Source organism: Danio rerio, chromosome 18 (genome assembly GCF_049306965.1).
Source record: "Danio rerio strain Tuebingen ecotype United States chromosome 18, GRCz12tu, whole genome shotgun sequence".
NCBI classification, from domain to species: domain Eukaryota; kingdom Metazoa; phylum Chordata; class Actinopteri; order Cypriniformes; family Danionidae; genus Danio; species Danio rerio.
In genome coordinates, this window is record NC_133193.1 from 3,346,500 (window position 1) to 3,362,500 (window position 16,001).

The 16,001-nt window shown below is 33.1% G+C and overlaps 1 protein-coding gene across 7 annotated transcripts in view; it reads right to left on the bottom strand.

Moving 5' to 3' along the window:
• Window positions 1-16,001, bottom strand: part of unc13c (unc-13 homolog C (C. elegans)) — a 321,746-nt gene that overhangs the window by 70,375 nt on the left and 235,370 nt on the right. For all 7 annotated transcript variants that reach the window (XM_073930154.1, XM_073930152.1, XM_073930153.1 and 4 more), the window contains 2 exons: window positions 12,239-12,365; window positions 6,303-6,399 (listed from right to left, as the gene is read on the bottom strand). In XM_073930154.1, coding sequence (XP_073786255.1) covers window positions 6,303-6,399; window positions 12,239-12,365 — 224 coding nt within the window. The remainder of the gene's footprint in view (window positions 1-6,302; window positions 6,400-12,238; window positions 12,366-16,001) is intronic.

Genomic DNA, 16,001 nt, shown 5'->3' on the forward strand with positions numbered 1-16,001 from the left:
TTTATAATTTTACAGTATTTTTCCAGTAGTTTTAAACACAAATATTGGCCTACAACTAAAATACTGACACAAACAGTCTAAACACTCATAATTATATTGATTTTTGTTCTGAAGCATTAGATATTAGCAAGAAGTGCTGAAGATATTTTAAAGATGACAATTTTATAATTTTACAGTATTTTTCCAGTAGTTTTAAACACAAATATTGGCCTACAACTAAAATACTGACATAAACAGTCTATAAACACTCATAATGATATTGATTTTTGTTTTGAAGCATTAGATGTTGGCAAGAAGCGCTGAAGATATTTTAAAGATGACAATTTTATAATTTTACAGTATTTTCCCAGTAGTTTTAAACACAAATATTGGCCTACAACTAAAATACTGACATAAACAGTCTATAAACACTCATAATTATATTGATTTTTGTTCTGAAGCATTAGATATTAGCAAGAAGTGCTGAAGATATTTTAAAGACGACACTTTTATAATTTTACAGATTTTTTCCCAGTAGTTTTAAACACAAATATTGGCCTCCACCTAAAATACTGACATAAACAGTCTATAAACACTCATAATGATATTGATTTTTTGTTCTGAGCGTCTGATGTTGGCAAGAAGCGCTGAAGAAATTTTAAAGATGAAGGCACTGGTATGATTCAGAGCCGTAGGGAAAATCCTGCCAAAATAACCTATGACACAATTAACCTGCGCTTCTGCCCCTATTCCCTACACGCTTCTGCCAGCAAACACAAGCCTAATAATCATTACACAATTAACTCAAAGTGCTGCTCCATTAGCATCTTAATGTAGAGCTGAATCTCTCCAGGCTTGAACCAAAACATCCAGACACAGTTAGTATCTCATGTCATCTAAGCTTTTGCTCTGACTATAAATAAACTCACGGCAGGAGGAAAACACTGACTTTTTAAAATCGTTTTGGGGAACAATCTGCTTGTGAAATACTCAAGTATAATTGAATTTGTCAGTGTAATTGGAGTTGAGCAAAAGTGAGCAATACAATAATGATTAAAATAAATGTTTCTTGATCAATCTGAATATTTGGAGTGATTTATGAAGGATTATGTGACAGTGGAGACTGGAGTAATGATGATGCAAATCCAGATATAGCTCACAGAAAAAAAGAAAAACTATTTAAACAGGAAAGTAGTTCATTTAAATATCAATATTTTTATATAAAATAAATGTAAAAAAAATATATAAAAAAAGGCAAAAAGTTCATTTAAATATCAATTAAGTTTTTTTTTTATACATAAAAAATAAACATTTTTTGAACAAATAAATGCAGCCTTGGTGAGCAAAATACTCTCAAACTATTTCAGCTTTTCACCACAGGAATAAATGACATTTCAAAACTAATTAAAACAGAAAAAGCTACTTAAAAATTATAAAATAAATAAATAAGAAATAGGTTTTTCATAAAAAAAAAAAAAAAAAATATATATATAAATATATATATATATATATATATATATATATATATATATATATATATATATATATATATATACTTTCACACAGTGCTCAGCATAATTGAGTAAACAACATTTTGAAAATGAATATTTGTATTAATTTCTCAGTGAACATAGGTAAAATATTTTGGTGCATTTGAACAAACCAGATCTATTAAACAGATATGTGCATTGAAATAAAAATTTAGCCACTGACGATCTTAAAAAATAGAAAGATTATATATTTAATTTCATGCAAAAAATTGGGGGGAAATTACAAACTACAAAATTTCATAAAAATTTTATAATATTTTAGTTTTTTCTTGAATTTAGCTTTTTACAATTTTTTTTATTTAATATTTTTCTCTAAATGTAAATTTGGGAGTACTAAAATTGGAGCGTTATCATTATTATTATTAGGAGAGTTATTTTATTAGATAAGCTCCAGATTTGCCTTCAGTACCGACTAATCTAATTTATATGCACAAATATAATACTGTCAAGCTTCCTTTTATATTATAGCTTCTATATATTTTTGAAAATTTTTGAATAAACAAATCCAGCATAAGCGACTTTAAAAACATTATCTTTTATCACAACAATAATTTACTTTGCAGAACAAATGCAAATAGAAAGAGTTAACTTAAATAGCAATAATGTTTTACAAATTTAGAGTATTTTTTAAAAAGTTATAAAAGTATTTTTAGGATTTATAAAATCGTATTTTTATCACAGGAAAAAATTTCATTTAAAAACGAAATGAAAATAAAAATAGTTATTTTAATTAGCAATAATATTTCACAGTTTTACAGTATTTTTGACTGTTCTCTGAACATCAATCCAGCGAAAGGGACTCTTAAATATGTATATATCACAAGAATATATCACTTATATGTATCACTTATATGATATATACATACATACATACATACATATATATATATATATATATATATATATATATATATATATATATATATATATATATATATATATATATATATATATATATATATATTTATCACAGGAATAAACTATGTTTCAAAACAAATGAAATAGAAATAATAAAAAAATGCAATATTTTTTTTCTGTATTTTGAACAAACTAATTCAGCAAAAAGGCACTGTATTTTACTGTATTTTTTACTGTATTTTTACAAAAATTCAGCAAACAGGACTTTCAAAAATATTTTTATAACAGAAATAAATTACTTTTCAAAACAAACGAAAATAGAATTAATTGCTTTAAAAAGCAATCAAATTTCACAAATTTACAGTATTTTTTTACTGTATTTTTACATAAAATCTAGTCTTTGTAAACAAAAGTTTTGTAAGCCTTTAAAAGGCTGCGCTGGTCTGAAAATATCAACACGTTGGGGCAAAAACGTCTTGTGCCTTATTGGTGAGCAAAAGAGACTCAACAGTATTTAATCTTTTATGCCAGGAATAAATTACTTTTCAAAACAAATTGAAATAGAAATAATTACTTTAAACAGCAAGACTATTTTAGTATTTTAAAGTATTTTAACTGTATTTTTACACATACAAATCCAGCAAAATGGACTCTCAATAAATTAATCTTTTCATCACAGGAATAAATTACTTTTCAAAACAAATGACAATAGAAATATTTACCTTAAATAGCAATAATGTTTTCAAATTTTTCTGTATTTTCCTGTATTTTTGAACAAAAAAATTATCTTTATGTTACAAGAATAAATAACATTTCAAAACAAATGAAAATAGAAATAATCACTTTAAAAAAACAATAATAATTTAAAATTTTACAGTATTTTTACTGTATTTTTGAACAAACAAATCCAACAAAAGTGACTCTCCGAAACAATTAGTCTTTTTCATCACAGGAATAAATCAAATCAAATTAAAGTAGAAATAACTACTTTAAAAAGCAATAACATTTTATTGTGAAATAAATTTGACAGTTCCTGTATTTTTGAACAAAAAAATCCAGCCTTGTCTTGTGGCCTTTCAGTAAATTCAGAAAATATGACCAACCTCCAACTTTTTATTTAATCGAACTAAACTCACAGCAGAAAAAACACAATTTAAACACCATTTTCATCACTCTCCTACACTAATCTGCATCAGAAACCCTCAAGTGTAATTGCATTTGTCAGTATCACATATCGCATATAATAATGTGTCCATTCATCACAACAGAGGCTAATGCGCAGACCAATATGAACAATGCTAAATGATTTGTGTTTTCCGCCACTACCAGTTTCAGGTGAAAGTAATTAGCGTATGAATGCAATCAGGAGGGCAATTTGTTTTCATGTGCTTTCGTTCTGCACTACAGTAACAGCAAAACCACTTGCTTGTTTGTTTTTTTCACAAACGCTCATCTGGATAATGCTTTCAGCTCAGCATTCATCGTGTTTACGTCTGTGCAATGAGAAAAACACAGCACGCAAGCACACGCATGAATAAATGCTCAGAGCAAATGTCATTAAAGAGAAAAATCGGTCTAATATCCATCGTCATATCCAAGGAAAGAGCGTTTCTGAAATGCAATTATTATAAACTTGTATGAATGCTGCCTTCAGCTGACGATAGGATGAATGTTTGATTTCACAATTATGTATCGCAACACAGCTGTTGATGTTAATAATAATTAGTTTTGTTTTTTTAATCGTCAAATCATTATATTTGTGACCATCACCAGCGATATAGCCTGTGCAGATTACTGGAGAACTACACTACCTGACAAAAGTCTTGTTTGCTATCCAGCAAAAACAACAAATAATAACTTGACTTCCAGTTGATCATTTGGTATCAGAAGTGGTTTATATGAAAGGCAAAGGCCTCTAAATTACGCTTATTTTACCACAATAAAATATGATCATGCCTTGATTTTGAATGATTTCATTAGGACAGTAAGGTCTGACTTTGCTTAGACTAAAGTCTCACCACTGAACAGAAATAATGTCCAGTATAGAATATAAAGTCATGAATGAATATTGTGTGTGACTCCATCATGAGCTTGGAGGACTGCATCCATACATCTCTGCCATGACTTAAATCACTGATTAATAAAGTCATCTGGAATGGCGAAGAAAGCGTTCTTGCAGGACTCCCAGAGTTCATCCAGACTCTTTGAATTCATCTTACCCCAGACATGCTTAATAATGTTCATGTCTGGTGACTGGGCTGGCCAATCCTGAAGCACCTTGACCTTCTTTGCTTTCAGGAATTTTGATGTGGAGTCTGAAGTATGAGTATCCTGTGCTTTATTTAATGTCACAATATATAAACCCCTAGTTTTCCGCGATTTGGGGTTCTCACCTCAGACTGCTGCCCCGTGACCCGGCCCCAGATAATCGGATGAAAATGAATGAATGAATGATTAATTTTATTTTATTTATTGCTAAATTGTCTGCAAATTTCTAGGAATTACCACCACAAAATCTGTCATCCTTTTTTAAATATAATTAAAAAAAAAAAAAAATATATATATATATATATATATATATATATATATATATATATATATATATATATATATATATATATATATATATTTTTTTTTTTTTTTTTTTTTTTAAATATAAATCATTAAAATAAAATATTTCCTAAATGGTGTTTAAGAGATTCAGTAAAGTTTTTTTTTCACAGTACGTCTGATAATATTTTTTCTTCTGGAGAAAGTCTTATTTGTTTTATTTCAGCTAGAATAAAAGCAGTTTTTAATTTTTTAAACACCATTTTAAGGTTAAAATTATTAGCCCCTTTAAGCTATATTTTATTTCCGATAGTCAACAAACCATCGTTAAACTTGCCTAATTACCCTAACCTGCCTAGTTAACCTAATTACCCTAGTTAAGCCTTTAAATGTCACTTTAAACTGTATAGAAGTGTCTGGAAAAATGTCTAGTCAAATATTTTTTACTGTCATCATGACAAAGATAAAATAAATCAGTTATTAGAGATAAGTTATTAAAACTATTATGATTAGAAATGTGTTGAAAATCTGCTCTCCGTTAAACAGAAATTGGTTGAACAAACATATTGGGTGGGGGGGGGGTAGGGGGTGTGGGGATGGATGGGGGGGCTAATAATTCTGACTTAAACTGTATATATATATATATATATATATATATATATATATATATATATATATATATATATATATATATATATATATATATGCACACACATTTTTTTTGAATAAATTTATTTGACTGTTCTATAAAAAAACATAGAAAAGAAGAAAAATGTGTAAAATGCAATGAGTATCAAATCAGCTTACTAGCATTAAACATCAGATTAATGATGCTTAATATTAAGCTTTGAATCTCAGAAATAAATTGCATTTTACAATGTATTTACATAGAAAAGTCTTATTTTGAAAAGCAAAACCATTTCACTGTTACTGTTTGTAACTTATTTACTGTATTTTTGTGATAGATGCTGCTTTAAAGAGCAAAGAAATTTAAATAAAAGAAATTAGCAACATCACCAATCAATTGCAGATGACTGTGCAATTTAGCCTGCATGCGTCAGTACACTAAAGATGAATAACAGCCAGAACATACATTTCCTATTATGATAAAAGCAGAACGGCAATGATTAGGTCCAGAAATAAAATATCCATCCTATGCACACTAATTAAAAAGCCTTGCAAAAAAGAGAAGAAAACAAAACTCATATACAGCTTTAAAACTCATAAGCTCTTGAACTCCATAGGAAAGAAAAGAGAAATGCAGTGTTTAGCGTTAATGTGACGTTTATATGGTAACAGTAGTGTTAGACTATTTACAAATGAAAAGCTCTGGAGAAGCAAACTAACAATAGGAAACAAACTCACCCCGTCTTTTTTATCTCTCTCCAGAGCTCCGTTGAGGAAATCCATCGCTACGTCTTCATTTTCATCCAACCACTGGATCACGAACGGCTCGAACCATCTGAACAAAGATAGCACAATTATATAGTTATTTATTTAGCACATTACATACCAAATGGTAATTCAAAGTGCTTTACATAAACAGGAATGAAATAATACAAGTATGTATGAGTATGAGAAATAAAAGAGGTTTATGCTGCTTATGTCACATGCTGCTTAAGTCTCTACACTGTAAATTTCTGTTAAACTGAACAGTGATGTTAAAACTTCAACTATACAGTTTAACAAAGTGACTTTTATTGATCATTTAGTCATTTTAAATAATATAATATATAAGAAATAATAATATAAAGAGAAATAAGTCTGTCAAATAACAGAACATGTACTGGCAGTCTATTAGAAGGTTTTTGTACCACTAACACAGACAATAAAGCACTTTATTATCATTAAAAGTGTTCATGAAAGTCACTTTTTTTCAAGTTTTTTAAGGTTAAAAGTTGTTGGAAGAAAGATCAAGATCCCATAATGCAGTTCAAAAGCAGAAATAAATAAGGAAAAAGTTAATAAATGAAGGCGAGGCGGTGGTACAGTAGGTAGTGCTGTCGCCTCACAGCAAGAAGGTCGCTGGTTCGAACCTCGGCTCAGTTGGCGTTTCTGTGTGGAGTTTGCATGTTCTCCCTGCCTTCGCGTGGGTTTCCTTCGCGTGCTCCGGTTTCCCCCACAGTCCAAAGACATGCGGTACAGGTGAATTGGGTAGGCTAAATTGTCCGTAGTGTATGAGTGTGAATGTATGTATGGATGTTTCCAAGAGATGGGTTGTGGCTGGAAGGGCATCCGCTGCATAAAACATGTGCTGGATAAGTTGGCGGTTCATTCCGCTTTGGTGACCCCGGATTAATAAAGGGACTAAGCCGACAAGAAAATGAATGAATGAATCCAATTAATTTTTTTTTTCAGTGCATGTAGCTGATGTTTGTAGCTGACACTTATTGAATTATATGCAATAATTTTTGCAGTGTTATAAGATCTTAAATATGACATTTAATTAGATTTTTAGGAAAATAGATTCATAGATGCATCATGATTCTTTCTCTAATGATCCTGAATTGATTCTCAGACGTTCAGAATCGACTATGTGCTGTAATTACATTGTAACGGTGCAAAGAGAGGCAAATAAATGAAGTCTTGTGTACAATAAAACTAGTTCTTTGTGGCTCTGAACTACAGTAAAAGCTAATATAATTTCCAAATACATAACATTTTGGGCTTTGAAGATATATCTTTGTTAAAAGCATATAAACTAAAAAAAGTAACACTTTTAAAAAAGAATAAAAGAACAATTAGTTTTTTTTATAATTGCGCTTTGATATCTGCCGTTTCATTGTTACATTCAGATGCTGAAATGTAACTTTGCTACAAAAATAATTCAATTTTCAAGGGGACCTATTATCCACCTTTTTACAAGATGTAAATTAAGCTCAGAATATCCCACAAAAATGTTTCATTACTCTCTGAAACTCATCCTTTTAGGCTGTGTTCACACCAGACGCTGAAGGAGTATCAAGCACGATTGATTTACATGTCAAGTCAATGCAAACTCGCAAATAGACATCATACGGCGCGATACATGCAAATGGTGCAGTGCGTATTTGACATGCTCAACGTGCATTTTGCGCGAATCGATTAAGTTAAAAAATCTGAACTTAAGCGGACATTTGCGCCACGTTAACCAATCAAGAGCTTACTCTTGTGGGGGCGTTTAATCCTCCAGCCGACACCAACAACTGTTCGTCAAACTTGGCTCGGCTCAGTGGACTCAGAGATGGCACTAAACGTATCGACGCTGTTTTTCAGCCTTCATAAATCACATAAACACAGTTATTTTCTTAATAAAATCCATGTTAGCAATTTATCAATGAAGCTAGAGTCACCGGGCAGACAGATGCCCTGCCCATCACGCGAATCCGCGTCTGTTCTGAAGTGAATTTGACGCACGAATATCACAATTTATCCGCACGTTCCACGTCTGGTGTGAACACACCATCAGGCTTTGATCCTAACTGTGACGATTTGGTGACTGTCTCTTTAAATTCAAATGAGATTGTGCTCTTTTCAAAAGAGGGCGGAGCTATAAATGTGTGTGCCAGCATAGTATACATGTAAATATGACAAATCAAAGACTTTTTAAAGACTCCACTTTTCTTGTCGCTCATTAATAATGTAGTCATTGTGTTTTTATAAATATCCCTGCATACATTTCTTACATTCAAATGTTTATCATTTAAATTGATCCCTATGGTAACATACTGAACACGTACTTTCACCAATCCGCTTGCAAATGCCACCATCTTTGGTATTAATTCTAACTTTAATCTATTAGTTTATCCTAATAAACGTTCAGCAAATGCACTGTTACCCACTCCCCAAGTCGCTCATGTTAAAATGATCTCTTTCTCACTGTAAAATCAATTGTCCTGGAGCTGATTTTTGATTGACAGCTGGTCCCGTCTGTCATCCCGCCTCTCCACACTCATAACTCACAGTAATGAATGAGTGACTTTCTGACAGCAGACAGCAGCCAATCAGAGGCCAGCGTGTGTCTGCAGATGAATGATGGCTTATGAATGGACGGATCAGCTCACTTGTTGCATCCCATAGTCACTTTTTCGCCCCATTGACTTCCATTTATATGCATGCGAATGTGGCAGAACAGAAATGCAAGCTTGTGCCATAAGTTTTGCATACAGTTGAAGACAGAATTATTAGCCCCCTGAATTATTCACCCCTCTGTTTAATTTTTTTTCCCAATTTCTGTTTGATGGAGAGCAGATTTTTTTAACACATTTCTAAACATAATAGTTTTAATAACTCATTCTAATAACTGATTTATTTTATCTTTGCCATGATGACAGTAAATAATATTTGACTAGATATTCTACAAGACACTTCTATACAGCTTAAAGTGACATTTAAAGGCTTAACTATGTTAATTAGGTAAACTAGGCAGGTTAGGGTAATTAGGCAAGTTATTGTATAACAATGATTTGTTCTGTAGACTATCGAAAAAAAAATAGTTTAAAGGGGCTAATAATATTGATCTTAAAATTAAAAAAAAAAAAATTAAAACTGCTTTTATTCTAGCCGAAATAAAACAAATAAGACTTTCTCCAGAAGAAAACATATTATCAGACATACTGTGATTTTTTTTTGCTTTGTTAAACATCATTTAGGAAATATAAAAAAAGAAAAAAAAAATCAAAGGGGGCCTAATAATTCTAACTTCAACTGTATGCCAATATGCGCACGCAAGCGGAGCAACGCGCTCACGGCTTTCCCAGCCTGATCTCTCGAGAAAACGTAAGTATTTTACGTTTTGGCAGTTTAGTGGCTAATTCGTACGAGTTCAGTCATAAGAAAATGTACGAATTTAAAAAGGAGGCGTGGCACCTAACCCCACCCCTAAACCCAACCGTCATTGGGGGATACGCAAATCGTACTAAAATGTACAAATTAGATCGTATGAATTTGTACGAATTAGCCACTAAATGAAAAAGTTACGAATTGCCGTGAGATTGTGTTGGCTTTCCGGGTGCACCCAATAGAAAACATCTCATGCAGTAGCGGTGAGAGTTGTGCGTGGCTTTCAGTGCAATGTAAACAAAAGATATGCTAGACGAATTATTATTAAAATAATTATGTATGAACGCAGATGATAACAACAGTTAATTTACATACTTAGCTAACATAACGCCTAAATTTGCATTAGATATATTCTAATGTTCTTCAGACTGTAGTATCCCTAATTGTTATGCAGTTCAAAACATAACATATGAATGTGTCTGAAGGTAGAAGAAGCCAATGCACTGCTTTTGTCGTGCTTTGAAATACAACATTTGAATGTTTGTAAAAAGTCTATTGTACAACGCAGTGATGTTAAGTAGTTTCAAATACAATATGTGATCATTTTAATGTAGAAAAAGCCAACATGGGTGTCTTAAGCAGCAAAAATATGCATATGCATATGGGGTCTTACAGCCTGATCTCACAAGGAAACGTAAGTATTTAAGTTTTGCCAGTTTAGTGGCTAATTCAGATGAATTCGTACAAGTTCAGTTGTACGAAAATGTACGATTTTAAATAGGAGACGTGGCACCTAACCCCACCCCTAACCCCAACTGTCATTGAGTGATGAGCAAATCTAAATTGTACAAATTAGATTCAAATTCATAAGAATTAACCACTAAATCAAAAAGTTGTGAATTGCGTTGGGTCTTATATGCTGTTGTGTCATCACTCATCTTGCAAGTCATATCTCTCCGGCCCCTCATTTGGGATGTTTTTCATAAACCGGCCCCCATGACAAACTAATTGAATAGCCCTGTTGTAATTTAAATAAAATATAATCCATTAAATAGACTAAGCATTCATTTAGTTGTTTAAGTGTTAAACGAGATGAAAGACCATTTAAACCCAAGCGCCGTCAGCAGCAGCAGGCTAGCGCAGAAACTCCATTAAAAATACTGTGGTAAAATAAATTCCCATATTTTAAAAACATGGAGTGGAACAATGGAATTTAATGCAGTGCTTCTTGTAGATTTTAAAACCCACTTTATATCATATGTCAATCAGGCAGTGAAGATCATTGACCTTTAAAGAAATCAGATCTTGAACATATGGAAGCTAAATCCTGCCAATTTTAAATAAATCAAATAAACATTGGAAATGAAAATGAAAACCAGATTAACAATTTCATTTTAAAACACTGTTCGCAAAATATCTGCCAAAATTGAAAATGAAATTAAATTATTTAATTTTTTTATTTTCATTTTCACTTTGACAACACATCGTCCCTGTCAAATTGATAATTAAATTGAAGTTGCCAATTTAACATTTCATTTTCACTGCATTTCCACGTCAAGACTGCCAAAATTAAAATAAAAAGCCAAACTGAAAAATAAAATGCAAACACAATATTTACAAAGCGTATTATTAATATTCACACTATAATAGTGACACAATTCAAATGAAAATGTAAATTGAAGCTTTCCTTTTATTGACACTTTTTCATTTCAGTTTTCATTTTCGATTTCATTTTCAACTTCAAGCTGTATGCAAAGCCTATGCTAATCAGTGGGAGGGGCGTATTCAAGTAACGTCGAGTGCTTTCACATAGCTCGAGGGCAGAAGCAACGTTTTGATGGATGAGACAGCGTGAGTTTACTAGTGTAAATACAGTATAACAGAAGTAAAATGGCAAAAACTGTTAGTCAGCTTTTATGTGAAGCAGCTGCTGCATTGATACAGCAAGAGGAAAACGAGACACAGGAGAACCAAACGTCAAACTTTCGTCCTGCATCAGGAGTCGCGGGCTTCCTCGGTGGGCAGAGAAACTGCAGCGTAAGTGCGGTAGGCCTTGTGATAAAGTCGTTTAGTATACTGTATTAGGTCTTGTGACGTTAACAACTTGTTAGTACTAAAATCTTTGAAAGACCGCTAAATCATCTCGGTAAAGTTGGTTTTAGGTTTGATATTCGCCACACAGTCATGCACGCAGTGTTAGGGATCATCTGCAAATTAAAATAATTTCATTTCCTTTTCAATTTTGGCAGACATTTTGCGAACAATGTTTTAAAATGAAATTGTTAATCTGATTTTCATTTTCATTTCCAGTGTTTATTTGATTAATTTAAAATTGGCAGGATTTACCTTCCATATGAACGTGGTGATTTTTTGTAACGGCAAGCCAGTTCATTGGAAGCACTTGGGCTGGCTGACTAAAAATTAAAAGCCTGTGCATATACACCATTGTGACCTAAACTAAAGTGTTACCAAAAAGTCTAGTGAACGTGTGTGTAGTGAACTTGTGTGAGCAATGTAAGGCAGCGATGAAGTGAACTCACAGCGAATACTCTGGAGGGACGCCCTTAAACGCCGGCAGATCGCGCACGTACTCGTTGTAGAACCACTTGACTTTGAAGTGCAGATTCATGTACTCGGTGCTCTTGCAGAGACGATGCTTGTCATGTTCTGCAAACGAAGGAACAAAAAACAAACACTGAGTTACACAACAGTTAGACATGTGGACTTCAGTGGTCGTTGAAATGTACAGAGCTGCAGGGTTCAATAACCAGGGTTTCTGCAGGTCTCATCAAGTCAAACTGAAGACTTTTTAAGACAATTATGAATGAAACGTTTAGATTTATACATTGCTAAAGAAATTATTCTAATGGCCTGTTTTTCTTTCCAACTGACAAGGTTTGAAAACTACAATATACTAAATGTATGCACAACCGTCTGTCCAGTTCAGTGTCTTCACCGTGTAGCTATAAATACATTAGAGTAAAATAATAATAATAATAATACAAACATTACAATTAAACCATATTAGTAAACAAGGTAACAATTTATAATGATGGTCTATTTGAGTATTTGTAGACTTGTCTGCTTAATATCTGCTGATTCTGCTCTTTCAACAGACATTTAAGTGATGTTTAATTTATTAGACTAATTTCGAGAGGACGTGCTCATGATTAAACCAGCTGGCTCATATTAGCTAACCACCATCCTCCAATCAAGGACCCCTAGTTCCTATATATATATATCTCCTCCTTTTCCACTTACAACTATCTTCGTCTTGAAGAATCCCCCCTCTACTGTCACGGTCGGTGAGGGAAAAAAAGGAGTGCAGACCCAATTGCAGAAAAATGTAGGAGTATTTATTATAAACTACAAATAAAAATAAAAGGCAAAACAAAACTACCCCGAAGGGGAAAACATGAATAAAAAGGCAAAAACAAACTTGACAGGGCTGGCAGGACAAAACAGGACTGGAGACAACAAGACAGAGTAATATCGACGACGAACTGGCAAAGGACTAAAAACATGAGGGGGGTTATAAAGCAAAAAGTAAATTGACATACAGGTGAACATGACAAACTAATAATGAGTAAACAAGGAGGGTGGGACTAGACAATAGACGGGAGAGCGCATGACACAGAGAGACAATACAAGCCATGCGCTCACATAACACAACACTGAAGCACACGACTAAAGCACGTGACCACAATGTAAACACCGAGCCACGTGCTTTGACAGGACGCAAGACATGAGCACACGATAGATGAACACCTTATCGTGCGCTCACACATAAGCAACGCGCATGCTTCATCTCAGCGCCAACCAAAACTGAAACCAACAAGACGGAGGCGCCGAGAATAAAGCAGCGCGCTGCTGACAGAACAAACACAAACACTAGTACAAGCGCGCACACAGAGACAGAAACAGGACCAGACATGGGTAGTGTCAGAGCTCTGCCACCAAAACAAGAATTTACAAGACCACAGTGGCAGAACCCTGACACTCTTCCCCCTTCTTCCACCTTTATCCAAAATAGGTGGCTCGGCGGCCCAGCAACCAGCAGGAATTCCAATAGCTCTGGCTCCCTACTTGAGCTTCTGGTATCTCTGCGTGGTGCTGGCACGTTTCCCCCCCAGGGGTATCAGTTCTCTTCCAAAGCCTAAAAATTGCTCTGCATTATAGACCTCCTAAACCTCAGCCTCTTTTACTAGCCGTCTCGCTCACAGGAAGTTCACCTTGACCTCAGCTGCGGGGGAGTTTTGAGATCGCCCTGAGCTCAATCTCCCCTCGCCCCACAAAGGGAGGGAGCCCTGGACTCGAGGAATGCCTTGAGCTCAGGGCTCTCTCCCAGGACAGCATGCCAAATGAGCTTTCGTAAGTCATGAGCTAAGTGTGAACTCTTGAACTGACTATAAGAGACTTTGTGAGTACATGTCAGCTAACACTAACCCCAACCCTAACAGTCTACTTATAATCTAAGGAGAATTAGTTGGCTTGTAGACACACTGTAACTTAAATTTAACAAAATGGACCATCAAAATAAATTGTGACTAAAAACAGATTTGATAAATAAAATTTTTATTGAAATAGATTGTTGGAGATTAGATGGTTGTTGGGTAGCTTTACATGAACATAAGAAAATTAAGACCCATTGAAAATTGATTTAAGGCCTACAACACAATATTTTAATGAATTTAAGACATTTTAAGGTCTACATTTTTAAAAGTGTGATATATTTGAAGACTATTTTAGACCCTGTGGACACCCTGACAAACAGGCTTATCATCATGCACTGGCGGTAAAACTGTTGCGAAACATGTCAACTTTTAAAAAGCTGATATTATACATCAAAAGGAAAGAAAAAAATAAATGAAAACGAAATAGGAAACTAAAACAAATTAGTGATGTTAAAAATAATAACAACACTAAAATGAAAATTAGAAAAATGACACAAGCATAACTACAATAAAAACTAATTAAAACGAAAAAACTAATAAGGATTATCCATCATTAATAATTTAGCATTACTATTAATTGTTAATCATTATTATAAACTTGATTATATAAGCAAGAATTAAATATTTATATGTATATATTATAAACAAACACACAAGCAAACAAAAAATGAATAAATAAATAAATAAATAAATAAATAAATAAATAAATGATAAATAAATAAATCAATAAATAAATTTGACCTGCAGCTGATCGAATGATTCAATAGACAAGGCATTAAATTGCCTACTGGATACAAATGATTAACATATTTTCAATAAAATATTCAATATTTACAAAGACAACTAAAATTAATGGGAGTAAAATGCACAGAATAAGGGCATAAAAATCTTAAAAATGATCATAAACACTGAAAAAAATTGTCACCTGCTACGAATGTTAGCACTCAACTTTATGGGCATTATCAGTGGTTATCAGCTGATGGATATGGGCCAGTAGGGGCCTTCTGCTCCTACTGGTAGGCTTAAAAGGCTGTTATGATCCATCCATATAGGCCAATAGGCGCAGATGCCCCCTACTGGCCCATATCTATCAGCTGATAACCACTGATAATGCCCATTCAACAACATTCGAATCAGCTGAAAATGTTACATGACTACAATAAATAAATATAAACAAAAAAGATAATTGATAATATGAATACAAATATAAATAGCAAACAATTCAATACGTAATAATAAAAAAGCTATGCATTATTATTATTATTATTGTTGCTGTTGTTGTTATTATTATTATTATTATTATTAAACAAGTTGGGTTCATGCAAAAATAAGAACAATCACAAAAAAATACAATATATTTTAGATTCTTATACAACCCAATGACGTTAAACAAATAATTAAAAATAAATAAAGTAAAACCAAAATATCCTCCAAACTAAACTGAGTAAGATATAAAGTGTGAAACTAATTGTTCAGAATGAAATCAGCTACATAATCATTTTGATTTCATGTTGACTTAAAAAATAAACTCTTCCTCTGAACACTCAAACTTTCCCCTGAGAGCTTGACAGAGGAGAGGTGAGCGAGTTTCATAAGAGCAAACAACCACAGCTGTCAGAGAAGAAGAAAACACACGCACACACACACACACCCACACACACACACACACACACACACACACACACACACACACACACACACACACACACACACACACACACACACACACACACACACACACACACACACACACACACACACACACACACAGCCGATACAGCAGCCGAGTGTGATACTGACCACAGCGTAAAGGTCAGAGAGGATTGAAGAAAACCTGCTGTTAATCCAG